Raw genomic sequence first — 13,868 nt, 5'->3', positions numbered from 1 at the left:
CTCATGTGGGAGGAAAAGTCAGCACAGTCGCTCGTGCATTCGTAAGAGCGACCCTGGAAGTTCCTGTCCTCGTAGAAGATGACCTGAAAAGTCAAAGTTATTGTTTTATTGATTAAAACTTTTTAATAAGGATTTTTTTTTCATTTATGTCTTCTATATAATTTTATAAGATAACTTTATGCATTACTAAATCTCATTAAACAATTTTATTTTATTTATTTTTTCAGTTTGTGAGTTGTTGCAACTTTAGAATGCATAACTTACTCTGCCCATGGTCACAGTTGTGCTAGTTGCTCCTAAGGACTGAGTGGATATGCCAGCTACACTGACACTGTTTGTTTGAAGCGCTCACTTTTATACCAAAGAATATGTGCCCTGCATTGTGAGTAAGCTCCTGACCCAGCAAAAATACATGGAGGCCCTAATGCAAAGTGAGATCTATAGGGATATTTGTCAGCATTAGTGGTACAGTTGTGAGTGGGCCACACAATTTCCCTTTTAGATGTGAAACGAGAATTCACTGTACATGTAAAATACTTGATATTATAAGAATTGCTTATTTGCAAAACAGTGTTCAGTAAGGCCACTTATACAGTATTCAAAAAACATGAGTTTCATGATTTTATTTATTTATTTCCTGTCTGGATTTTTCCATTTTGTTGCCAAGTTTGCACACCCAGAGGAAACTGGTAGTAGCAAAGTCTTTCTGTCATAGTTCTAATACCTGTCAATCAATTATATTATGATACCGTATATGTAAGTGATAGTGTACATCCAGCTGGTTGTTATTGCAGAATATACCTCTGCAGGGTTTTAGGACCCGGACACAAAGTGAAGTGTTATGGTGTTTACAAAGTTTGGTCTCTTACACTGAAACACTTTCATTTTGCACATTATTGCCAAACAAAATGTTATTTTGATTAAATTTGTTATGAGTAAATGAGTAGTATGTCATCATTCCAGGGTACTTGATGTGAGAGCTTGAGGAACTCCTCCACATAGTCCTCAATCGGGCAGCCATCCTGAAATCAGGAGATAATTAGGGTTGCAGAAAAATGTTATGAGTAAATTTGACAAACTTTTACGAATGTGACAAGATGAAATAAATAAATTACAGACATTTTTGTTCAACAAAAACAAATAATTATTTATAATAGTTATTGGTATACACTGATCAAATGCAGCATTAAAGCCACCAGCCTAATATCATATAGACCCCCTTGTGCTGCCAGAACAGCTCTGATGCATCGAGGCATGGACACCATATGACCTCTGAATGTGTATTTGGAACCAAACCATTAGCAGCAGATCCTTTAAGTCCTGTAGGTGGGGCCTCCATGGATCAGATTTGTTGGTCCTGCACATCCCATAGATGCTCAATTGGATTAAGAGCTAGGAAATGTGGAGGCCAAGCCAACACTTTGAAATCTTTGTCATGTTCCTCACACTGTCCCCGAACAATTTTTACAGTGTGGCAAGGCGCATTATCATGCTGAAAGAGGCCACTGTCATCAGAGAACACCATTGCCATTAAGGGGTGTACTTTCAACAGTGGACAAGGGTCATCATGGGCACTCTGACCAGTCTATGACTACCTAGCCCTCAAAACAGCAAACTGCGATGCACAGTGTCTTCTGACACCTTTCTATCATGTCATTAAGTTTTTCAACAAATTGAGCTATAATACTGTGGCTCCTCTGTGTGTTTGGACCAGATGCGCTAGCCTTCACTCCCCACCTGCATCAGTGAGTCTCTGGCACTCATGACTCTGACGCTGTTCACTGGTTGTCCTCCCTTGGGCCGTACATAGACATTTTGGAGGAGAGGTGCTTAAGTAAAAAAAGGGTACCCCATCATAATTTCAATATTTATAAAATATAGTTACATACTGTTGAACATGTTTTAATTATTCTAATTTGCACTATACACTAGGCTGTTATACCAATTAAATGAAATCAGTATCAACAAAATCCATCTTACCATTTATCAAAATTGCTATTACAATTGCATGAATAATGCTATGAGTTTAATACTGTAAATGTAACATTATGAACGCAGAAATATGAAACACTGGGAAACATGTGAAAAATGATACCATTATATATGTAGGTATTTGTAAAGAATCATTAATTTGATTCATTTATGAACAGAGCAAGTGACCATTGTGTTTATGAATGGGTCATTGAATCATTGACTCACCTGATTTGTTCAAAAACACTGAATCATTCAGGAATGAAACACCATTCTGTGTTGCTGTATGACCTCAAGTACTCCTCGCTGCAGATTGTGGTGCGGTGATGTCATGCATTTCGACATCATGCATGTGCATGCGCCATACAGACTGTGATTTTAATACTGGTTGTAATAGGCAGCCTTACCTGTTCAAAAACAAAGAGGAGTTTGGTGGCAACAGAAAAGAAATGGTAGGTAAATGGGCATAATTTATATTTTCATTAAGTTTACTTTTTATTATCTTGATCTTGTATATGTATATGCATTAAATATTTATAAATAACTATATATGTGACCCTAGACCACAAAACCAGTCTTAAGTCGCTGGGGTATATTTGCAGCAATAGCCAACAATACATTGTATGGGTCAAAATTATAAATTTTTCTTTTATGCCGAAATTCATTAGGATATTAATTAAAGATCATGTTCCATGAAGACATTTTGTAAATTCCCTACAGTAAATATATCAAAACTTAATTTTTGATTAGTAATATGCATTGCTAAAGACTTAATTTGGTTTTTAAATACTTTTTTGATTTTTTGCACCCTCAGATTCCAGATATTCAAATAGTTGTATCTATCCTAACAAACCATACATCAATGAAAAGGAAAGCTTATTTATTCAGCTTTCAGATTATGTATAAATTTCAATTTTACAAAATTGACCATTATGACTGGTTTTGTGGTACAGGGTTCACTTTACAATAACGTCCCATTAGTAATGCATGAACTAACATAAACTGAGCAATACTGTTTGTTACAGTATACATTAATCATTATTGATGTTGGTTAACATAAATGCAACTGTTCATTGTTAATATTAGCTCAGTTCGAATAAATAATATTAATAGATACATTTGATAGGTAGGTATTTTTTAGACAAAGCAAATAAAGCTTTTCTTTGTATTAAACTTCCTATGTCAGGCACTGTTTAAAGTAGCATTTCGTACAACAAGCAAGAGATAATGCATAGCATTGTTTCAGAGTTTGCTTTAAAACAGTGTACTATGTGAACGCCTTTCTTCAAACTTATTTTTAAGATTGTTTGTTCTCTATTTCATCTAAATCAGGTGACATAAACTGCAATGTCTTCAACAAAGAACACAAGGAGCATTCTTGGATGTCAGCAGTCTGACATTGATGTGCTCGTTCACTGAAAAAAATGATACTAAATTGTTTTCAGGTAAGTGGTTGGAAACAATTTTTTTTGCAACATTTAAATATGTTGCAAAAATATATTGTTTCTCATGTATTAATTTAATTATACTTTTAATTAATTGTACTAAATTAAATAAATGTATAGTTGCAATGTCCCCACACCTAAAACCAAATCTTTTTACATATCATTTACTTGTAAATGCTATTTGTTGTTGTTGTTGCTGTTCACATACGCTATCATATAAACAGACCTTAAAAGCTTCATTTTATTATCATCATCATCATTATTATTATTATTATTATTATCTAAATAAATTGTTATTGCTATCATCTGATAATTTGTATTAAATTGAATTTCAAACTATTTTAATTGTTTTTTTTATAACCTCTAAACTTTTTTTAAATGGCCAAAGAAACAGTACAGAAACATGCACAAAAGTAATGCATAAAAATGAATTAAACAATGATAGAGGAAAAAAGCAACGTTTCATAGAAAAAAGTTTAAGCAGGTGGCGCTTAAGGAACAGCAGAAATACAGCTGTTTCCACCATAACCTCAGCACACAAAGCGGCATTTATTAAGTATAGAGATCAGACTCAGAGTGTTCTCTATAATTCTTTATAATTATGTAATTTTACCTCCAAAAACGGCTCTCTTGCTTGTGTTATGTTGCTTTACTAACTTATGTAATAAACACATCAAATATAACTCATATGGGGCAAATTATAACTTGAATTTTGGGCATATCTTTATTAATTGTAGTGACATTTTTGACCTAGAACAACACTTGCTTGCTAGGGACTGCTCGTGGGGTATTGTAGAATTATTAGGAATAAGTTGTTGTTGGGCACACGTTTAATTGAGAAATGATGCCACAGTCAAATTTAAATAAAAACAAAAATGCAAAAAAAAAAAATCCTTGCAAAAAAGGGCCTTAACTAGTCAGAGCCCAAAAGGGCAGGTGTTTGCGTACCACTTGGGGTCTGTCTGTACACATGCACTGTATAACAGGTGCATAACACCCCACAAGTTATTTGGAAATGTACTGACCGTGTTGTTTACCCATCACTATTTGGCCCTTGTCAAAGTCATTCAGATCTTTTCACTTTTCCCATCCATTTTCCTGCTTCCAACAAATGAAATTCAAGAACTGACTGTTCACTTGTTGCTTAATATATCTCACCCATTATCAGGTGCCATTGTAATGACATAATTAATGTTATTCACTTTACAGTACCTGTGGTTTTATTGCTGTGGCTGATCAGTATTTGTAGTATGAGAAAGAGAAAGAAATGTAAATACAAAAGTTGCCAATAGTATGAATTAATTGTACAATGAACATAAAAAGAAAATGTTGCTAAAATTGATAGATAAATCTTATAGTTCCTTAGCAGAGATGTGCACAGGAGGATCTCTACTTGGCCTGACCCACTGCCCCTTTGCCCTCACAGGCTAAGTTGCCCCTCCAGCAGACAGAGTAGTGTATCTGACCGGAGTGGAGTTGAGTAAATTTCAGTCCACACTAACAGCGTTTTGGAATCAAATCAAACCCTATGGTTTCTATTTCTCACTCACACCCCACCCGCTCTCACTTGGCAGCTAGTAAACACACATTCTGAGTTCCCTTTGTTTCATTTTGTCAACACTGAATTTACAATTCAGTCTATGGTCAATCTGCATAAACGCTCCTCTGTGATGAAGTTTGTTATTGTTGGTAGTGTCTTGATTATTTAGCTCATTGTCTCTGAGTGCACAAGCAAACTAAGGGAGTGGCCAGTGATGCACAATTGTCTTATGTTAATGTAATCATGTTTTCTCTTTTTCTTTCATGGCTAAAAAAGCATTTCTGGTATTGAAGTGCTAGCATACGGTGAACAGTAGGGGACATATTCGGTTCACTTAGTTTAGTTAAGGTCACTACATATTAACTTGTGGGAACGTGACTGTCACGATACAGGCTAGGAGACACAGAGGTATGTGGTCAAACAAGGGCATTTATTTGAAATAGACTGAGGAGTAACCAGGAGGAACGAGAGGTGAGTGAAGCACAACGTGACAAGGTCCTGATGGCTTAGCTTGCAGTGACTGACTGTAATCTCTTGCAGGAGTCTGGGGAGCGTTGGAGAACAGGAGCGGTGGAGAAACTGGAACTTCTGAGGTAAGGAAACACACAGGTAAGTACAAAGTCCACCGGGGGGGGGGGGGGGCCTGGAGGCTGGAGCAGGACTGGGATACGGGGAACACCTCAGGTGGATCAGGGAGCTTGAACTGCGACCGGCGGGCTTGCCATACTCTCTGCCGGCAGGCTTGCCATACTCTTTGCCAGTGGGCTTGCCACACTCTCTGCCGGCGGGCTGGGGTTGGCCACGAACGGCGGCTGGCTTGCGTTGGCCATGGGCGGCGAACTTGTTTGGGCCACGTATGGCGGCAGGCTTGTGTTGGCCATGGGCAGCGAACTTGCGTAGGCCGCAAATGGCGACAGGCTTGACTTCGGAGCCGCAAACGGCGGCAGACATGGGAGAGCCGCGGACGGCGGCGCTGCTTTCCCCATGGACGGCGGGCTTGGGAGAGCCGCGGACGGCAGGCTTGGGAGGGCCGTGGACAGCGGTGTATAATTCCCCGCGAACGGTGGCGTGAATTTCCCCGCGGATGGTGGGCTTGGGAAAGCCGCAGATGGTGGCGGAAATGACTTTGGAGCCGCAAACGGCGGCGGGCTTGACTTCGGAGTCACGGACGGCGGCGGACGAGAGAGAGCCACAGACGACAGGCTAGAGACAGTGGCGGCAGTGGCGGACTCAGGAAGAGCTTCCTCTACAGCATACGGTGAACCGCACAATCTCAGGATATAATCAAGACATTTTTGAAAAGAACCTGGAGTGGTACTTGCTGGAACTTGCTGATACAGGTGTTCATCCAAGCCGCACCAGAAAACGGTTTTTAGTATGTCATCATTCCAGGGTACTTGATGTGAGAGCTCGAGGAACTCCTCCACATAGTCCTCAATCAGGCAGCCATCCTGAAATCAGGAGAGAATTAGGGTTGCAGGATCTTGAGGGGTGAGGAAAATGCCCATTGTGTCAGGCAAATGTCCTGGTCTGGTCTTCTGTCACGATACAGGCTAGGAGACACAGAGGTATGTGGTCAAACAAGGGTATTTATTTGAAAGAGACTGAGGAGTAACCAGGAGGAACGAGAAGTGAGTGAAGCACAACGTGACAAGGTCCTGATGTCTTAGCTTGTAGTGACTGACTGTGATCTCTTGCAGGAGTCCGGAGAGTGGTGGAGAAACTGGAACTTCTGAGGTAAGGAAACACACAGGTAAGTACAAAGGGGTCTGGCTTGGTTCAGGTATGTGAACGATAGACCGGACGAGGATGGAGTGTTGAGAGAGAGCAGATATAGACGGGCGAGGTAGCCTAGGCCTATGGTTAAAATAATTTAATAATCTGTGATATCCCAGGTTGCTATGGTCAGCAGGTTTGTTTATCCATTAAACTCGTGGCCACAAGAAAAATATGTAATTCCCTCAACATAAGAAGTTGTGGCCACTAGAAATGGATGTTGTTCCATCAACATAGCATCTTGAGGCCACGACTTCTTATCGCGTGGCCACGACATAAGGATGTCATTACCTGAAAAAAATGATCTCATGGCCACGACATATTATCACATTCCCACGAGTTAATATGGCATCCCCACAAATTAATATCTCGAGTTTAAAGGCAAAAATTTATTATACAACCGGAATATTTCCGGAAATGTTGGGACGTTTTCTAAATTTGAATAAAATGAAAACTAAGACTTTCAAAGCATGAGCCAATATTTTATTCACAATAGAACATAGAGAACATGAGAACAAATGTTTAAACAGAGAAATTTTACACTTGTATCCACTAAATGAGCTCATTTCAAATTTGATTCCTGCTACAGGTCTCAAAAAAGTTGGCACGGGGGCAACAAAGAGCTGAAAAAGCAAGAAATTTTGAAAACATTCAGCTGGGAGAACATCTAGCAACTAATTAAGTTAATTGACATCAGGTCTGTAGCATGATTAGCTATAAAATGGATGTCTTAGAGAGTAAAGATGGGCAGAGGCTCTCCAATCTGTGAAAGAGTGCGTAAAAAGATTGTGGAGTACTTTAAAAACAACATTCCTCAACATCAAATTGCAAATGTTTTGCAAATCGAATCATCTACAGTGCATAACATCATCAAAAGTTTCAGAGAAACTGGATAAATCCCTGTGCGTAAGGGATAAGGCTGAAGACCTTTGTTGGATTCCTGTGGTCTTTGGGCCCTAAGACAACACTGCATCACTCATCGGCATGATTCTGTCATTGACATTACTAAATGCGCCCAGGAATACTTCCACAAACCACTGTCGGTAAACACAATCCGCTTTGCCATCTGCAGATGCCAACTAAATCTCTATCATGCAAAAAGGAAGCCCTATGTGAACATGGTCCAGAAGCGCCGTTGTGTCCTGTGAGCCAAGCAGTGTTAATTTCGTTGACGAAGACGACAACGAAAAATATTCGTCAACGAACCTTTTTTCTGTGACTAAGACGAGACGTTGACGAGCTAAATCTAATATCTGGTGATAAAAACTATGACGAAATTTATGCGCGTCTTCATTAACAAGACGAGACGGGACTAAAATGTTATTTGAGGACTACCGGACATTCAAAATACATCCTATAGGCTAAATTAACTGTCTTGTCTTTCAAAACGTGCATCTCTGTCATTGGATAAGGTGCGTTTGCATGGCAGCCGCAGTGGACGGATAGGCTACCAAAACGCGAACTTGCGATCTGAAACAATGGCCTCAGCACCTGAAGGGTTAGGGAGTGGGTGACCAGACGTCCCGTTTTTCCCGGGAGTCACAATTCATTGTCGATTAACTTAAAGTCAGTGAAGGTGCGATAGGCGGAAACGCACTGATAGAAGTGCTCACACGCTCCACTTCTTCAGTTCTCATACAGCGCGCGATCAGTTCTCAGTGCTCAAATACACACACAGCAGTCCAAATGTCTCTCATGTAGAGCATCTCACGGAAATACAGTCCGTTATGGTTTAAGTGAGCTTAAACAGGTGGGTGAAAACTGAATGTATGTCAGTAGGCTATTACATACATACCTTCCATCTTAAATGGACAGCATTCCTAATTATCTGTCATAAATGTTAACCAACAAAAGATGTTAAATAAATGTATACTTGTTAAGTAAACCTACTGTATCTGAAAAATGAAAATTTATTCCAGTTTTTCCAAATTCAATCCTTGATTCAAATTTCTCATAACTAAGCTTAATTGATTTGGTCTAAAGAGAGAAGAATTAATGACTATTTTTGTTTGAATACTACATATAAAATAGCTACCAAAATAAATGTTGGTAACTGCAGTTTGACTAAAAGTAATGACTAAAAGTTGACAAAAATGCAATTACTTTTTGTCGATTAAAACTAGACTAAAACTACTCAAATTACTAAAATGTGACTAAGACTATTAAGCATTTTCGTCTCAAGATAAAGACTAAGACTAAATAAAAAATGCCTGCCAAAATTAACACTGGAGCCAAGTCTCATTTAAAATGGACTGTTTCAAAGTGGAAAAGTCTTCTATGGTCAGGCGACTCCAAATTTGACATTCTTGTTGGAAATTATGGACGGCGTGTCCTCCGGGCTAAAGATGAGGGAGACCTTCCAGCATGTCATCAGTGTTCAGTTCAAAAGCCAGCATCTCTGATGGTATGGGGGTGCATAAGTGCATACGGTATGGGCAGCTTGCATGTTTTGGAAGGCACTATGAATGCTGAAAGTTATATAAAGGTTTTAGAGCAACATATGCTCCACTCCGGACGACATGTATTTCAGCAGGACAAAGCAAAACTACATACTGCAGCTATTTGGTCCGGGTGCTAAATTGGCCTGCTTGGAGTCCAGATCTTTCACCTCTAGAGAACATTTGAAACCTATATCACACAAGAATGGGACCAAATTCCAACACCAAAGCTCCAGAAACTCATAACCTCGATGCCCAGACGTCTTCAAACTGTTTTGAAAAGAGGAGGAGATGCTACACCATGGTAAACATGCCCCCATCCCAACTATTTTGAGAACTGTGGCAGGCATCAAATTTGAAATGAGCTGATTTTGTGAATAAAATTGTAAAATTTTACAGTTTAAACATTTGTTATGTTATCTATGTTCTATCGTGAATAAAATATTGGCTCATGTGATTTGAAATTCTTTTAGTTTTTATTTTATTCAAATTTAAAAACATCCCAGCATTTCCAGAATTCAGGTTGTAATTAACCCATTTGTCAACATGATCTTTTGCAATACATACAATTAAGAAGCAGCACAAGATACTGACTGAATTAGTTAAACAACAGGTAGGTAAACAGACTTTTTAAAGTAAATTACGTTTAAAAAGCTAATATTCTGCAACTTCACATTTAAACAAAAAAAATCAGTTCTTAAGATTTACATGCTTTAATTATATATGATATATTTACATAAAAATAAAAGGAATAATAATGGTCATGCTATTTTTCTGTTGTAGCAGTTATCTAAAAGTCTTATCTAGAAGTGTAAACCGTGTACCGTATGTTGTAATATGTTACAGGGGAAGTTAGATTGTCTTTCATTTAATTCTTTGACACCCTCATGCAGCAAAGAGTGCTGTATGTGTATCAGTGTTTGTCATGTTGTATTGTGATGTCTTCAATTTGGGGACCATGCAATTGGAATTGGCAAGGGGTAGGGGGCTTGGTGATCTTTTTTCTTGGTTCGGGCCACTACCCCTCAAAATGTCTGTGCATTGTCCTGTATAATTACACTGCTCAAAAAAAAATGAATGAAATATTCAATTAAAACTCTTTACTTATACAGTATACATTGTGTAATTCATTGAGAACAAAATTACAATGGTCAATAGAAGCCAAAATCAGTAACCCATTGAGGGCTGGATTTAAAATCAAAGTAAAAAAAACTGAAATTACAGGCTGATCCAGCTTGCATGAATTTCATCATGGCAACTCTTAATAATGTAAGTCAGTTGTGTGAATTGCCCCCATGTGCCTGTATACACACCTGACAACATCTAGGCATGTTCCTGATGAGATTGTGGATGGTGTCCTGCTGGATCTGCTCCCAGACATGGATCAGGGCATCAGGGAGCTCCTAGACAGTCTATGATGCTTTTTAGCAGCTTTGGATGCTCTGATACATAACATCACAGAAGTTCTCAATAGGACTCAGGTCTGGGGAATGTGAGGGCCAGTCAATGGAAAAAAATGCCTTTGTCATCCAGAAGCTGCTTATACACACTGGCCACATGAGACTGGGCATTGTCATGCATCAGGAGGAACACATGGCCCACTGCACCAGCGTAATGTCTGACGCTGGTGCAGGATTTGGTCTGAGGATTTCAATGGTCTGAGGATTTCATCGCAGTACCTAACAGCAGCACGAGTCCCATGCTCAATGTGAACCTTCTCTTATTGAACAGGGCACCAATGGTGGACCTGCCAATTCTGGTATTCTCTGGCAATTGCCAATCCAGCTACACGGTGCTGGGCTGTGAGTACAGATGTCACTTGGGGATGTCAAGCCCTCATGCCATCCTCATGCAGTCTGTTTCTGCAGTTTGGTCAGAAACATGCATACCAATAGCCAGTTAGATACCAATTCTGCTGCTGGGCTATTGTCCTTCTACAGCCTTGTCCAGCTGTGCCATCCTGGAAGAGCTAGACAGCCTGTGCAACTTGATGGGGTTGCATTGTAACTACACAGACCCTAACAAAACTCACATTCCCTTTTTGAAGATTGCTGCTGTTGCCTCTCTATTGCAATTTGTTTTCTCTTTCATTTGCACCATAGCAGACTAAACTGATTCAAAATCCCTTCTGCTTCATAACTGGACAGATCGATATCCCTGAAGTTTAACTGACTTTGTGATATACTGTGATTATTAAGTGTGTATTTCAGTGAAAGTGTATTTCATTATAATAAGAGGTTTATTTATGAATATTATTTCTAAATCTTTACTAAAACTTTCAAATTCTAAACTAAGACCTAAAACTGATCTTAAGACTAAGATCACCCATACTGTATTTACATTACTGAAAGTACAGAGTCGATTAGTAAACCATAATCTTTTATTTATTTATACTTTTTAGAGACTTTTTACATTAGACAAAAGTCTCTGTTTTCAGTTCCTGTTGTCAAATAAAATCTCTTTTGGTTAATTAATTTATTTTTATATTTATTATACAATCTCTTCTCAGAGAGATCTGTATCCATCTGTATATTTCACAAAAGTAATGAACCTTGTCATCACACATTAGATGATCAACAAAATGAGATGTTACTGTAATGAATCAGATGCATGTTAATCAACATTTGGCAGAAGCTGGTTTTGTCATACGTTTTGTTAAAAAACGTAAGTGGAGTAAGAGATTTTGACATTATGCTGTAGATCCTAGTCACATTTGAGATTAAGTGTCACAACATTTCTTGCTGGGAAATATGGAACTCATTGTATTTCTTAGCAAGTGTAATTTCTTTTAACAGGACTCCATGATGCGTCTGATGGAACAAATTTTCACTGGGCCTAGACCCATATTATTAAAGCTGCTGTACTCCCCTGGCCTGATGTATATCATTCTGCCTTCGAAATTGGGCTGTTCATACAGAAGCCAGTGGCCATGTGTGACATTGCAGGACTGGCAATCGGGCATGTGAAAACGTTCCTGGATTGACTCACAGTCATCCATCAACTCATACTTTTGTCCGACAAAATTGTCCCCTTCAAAGATTCTCATTCTAAATGTTCCTTTATGCTGCAAGGAAAAAATGTCTTTATTTAGTTATTCAATTACATAAATTTACTCTCTTTATATGAAAAATGTCTAGAATTACCATAGGGATCATTCTGCAAGATCTGATGCAGTCACTGATGCTTGCACCCATGATCCGCTGGTTATCAGGATACTCTCCTCTTCTTACCAGCATTTGGTGACCCATGAATTTGATGCTCTCATAGACCATAAAACAGCCACTTTCCACCCTACATGAGCAGCAGCTGCTCAGGTAAGAGGTCACCTCAGGGCAGTCACCGCTGGTCTCATAGTCACGACCATGGAAGTTTCTGTCCTCATAGAATATTATCTGGAAAGCGTAGTGACAAAAAGACATGCTTACAATGGATATGTTAGTCTTTGTTCTTTACTTTGCTTGTTAATCCATTTAAAAGCACATTGTGCTTGTATTCCTCCATTAACAGCTGACATTGTAAAATCAATGTAGATCAGATTTCAGATATGATTTGGTCTAAGTAGTAATCCCTTTTAAAACCACATTTGTCTCATTCAACATAGTTATCTCCTACCTTTCCCATGATTTTGCTTTTGTTTCTATAGTGCCAGTGTTTTACTGTGTTGCTTTTATACTCAACTTGATTGCTAAAAATCTATAGCCTATTGTTTGAACTTCTTACTCAGCAATTCTATTTTTTTCTAAACTAGTCTACAAGTAGTTACCAGAACTGTTTGCTCCTATGCTCTGTGCCAACAGTGGCTTTTCTTGGTTGTAGGGCAGCTGAAGGAGGACAACTGGTCCACTGATGTGTTATTCACTGTACTTTTGAAACTTAGAATAGACACAAATATATTTCACTTTTTTGTTTTCTTACAACTGACATTGCCAGGCATAAAAGGCCTGCCTTAAGGGAACACTGGTAACTGAAGATCTACTAGTGCCATACTGGATTATTTTAGTTTAGCCTATTCTCTTTATATTGGTGTTTGTTTAAAGTTTTCATTTAAGACTGGGAAATTAAACTAAAAACAGTAAGATTCAGTTATGACTCAAAGGCCACAGACATCCATAAGTTCAAGCATACTTTAATCTTAATAATTTTGTTTGTCTGATGTAGCATATACAGCTTAATTAACAAAACTACTTGATACATAACATGATAGGATCGAGAAAAAATATATATTTTCATTAATTATAGTCTTTTTAATAGTCCATCATTGTCTTTATAAATAGATCCAATTTTTCAGATTGCTTCTTTTCATTTATGTGTGCAGGACAGGTTGATTATTCAGATGTGTATAGGGTGACCAGATGAGATTGGTTGAAATTCGGGACGGGGGGGGGGGGGGGTAATGAATAATAAAGATAATGAATTTCAAACGAAAGTGACTGAACCAATCATGTTTTTATTAATATAAGTAGCCTACATATACATATAATTTTATATAATATAGAAGTAACGTTAGGCTATTTTTATACTTCAAACTGAAGTTAATGAACCAAAAAAAAACAAAAACAAGATGCTGCAGCCAATGAGCAGCCGGCGGGGGCTGGTTGCCAGGCTGCAGGATGACTCAACCTCGCTCCACGGACAGTTTTTTATGTTTTATCAGACAATAACTATTTAAGATTTTGCTTCAGTATAATTTTCGGGACA

At 38.4% G+C, this 13,868-nt stretch overlaps 1 protein-coding gene across 1 annotated transcript; it reads right to left on the bottom strand.

Moving 5' to 3' along the window:
* Positions 1-11,958: 11,958 nt before the first annotated feature.
* Positions 11,959-12,791, bottom strand: crygm5 (crystallin, gamma M5; the record flags this gene model as incomplete). The annotated part of the gene is made up of 3 exons (XM_079426312.1): positions 11,959-12,234; positions 12,314-12,562; positions 12,783-12,791. 3 exons carry the CDS (start codon positions 12,789-12,791, stop codon positions 11,959-11,961), a joined length of 534 nt encoding a protein of 177 aa, XP_079282438.1.
* Positions 12,792-13,868: the final 1,077 nt, after the last annotated feature.

Source organism: Barbus barbus (genome assembly GCF_936440315.1).
Source record: "Barbus barbus genome assembly, chromosome: 10".
NCBI lineage: Eukaryota > Metazoa > Chordata > Actinopteri > Cypriniformes > Cyprinidae > Barbus > Barbus barbus.
The sequence above is the reverse complement of the archived record's forward strand: the minus strand, read 5'-3'. Positions and strand labels throughout refer to the sequence as shown.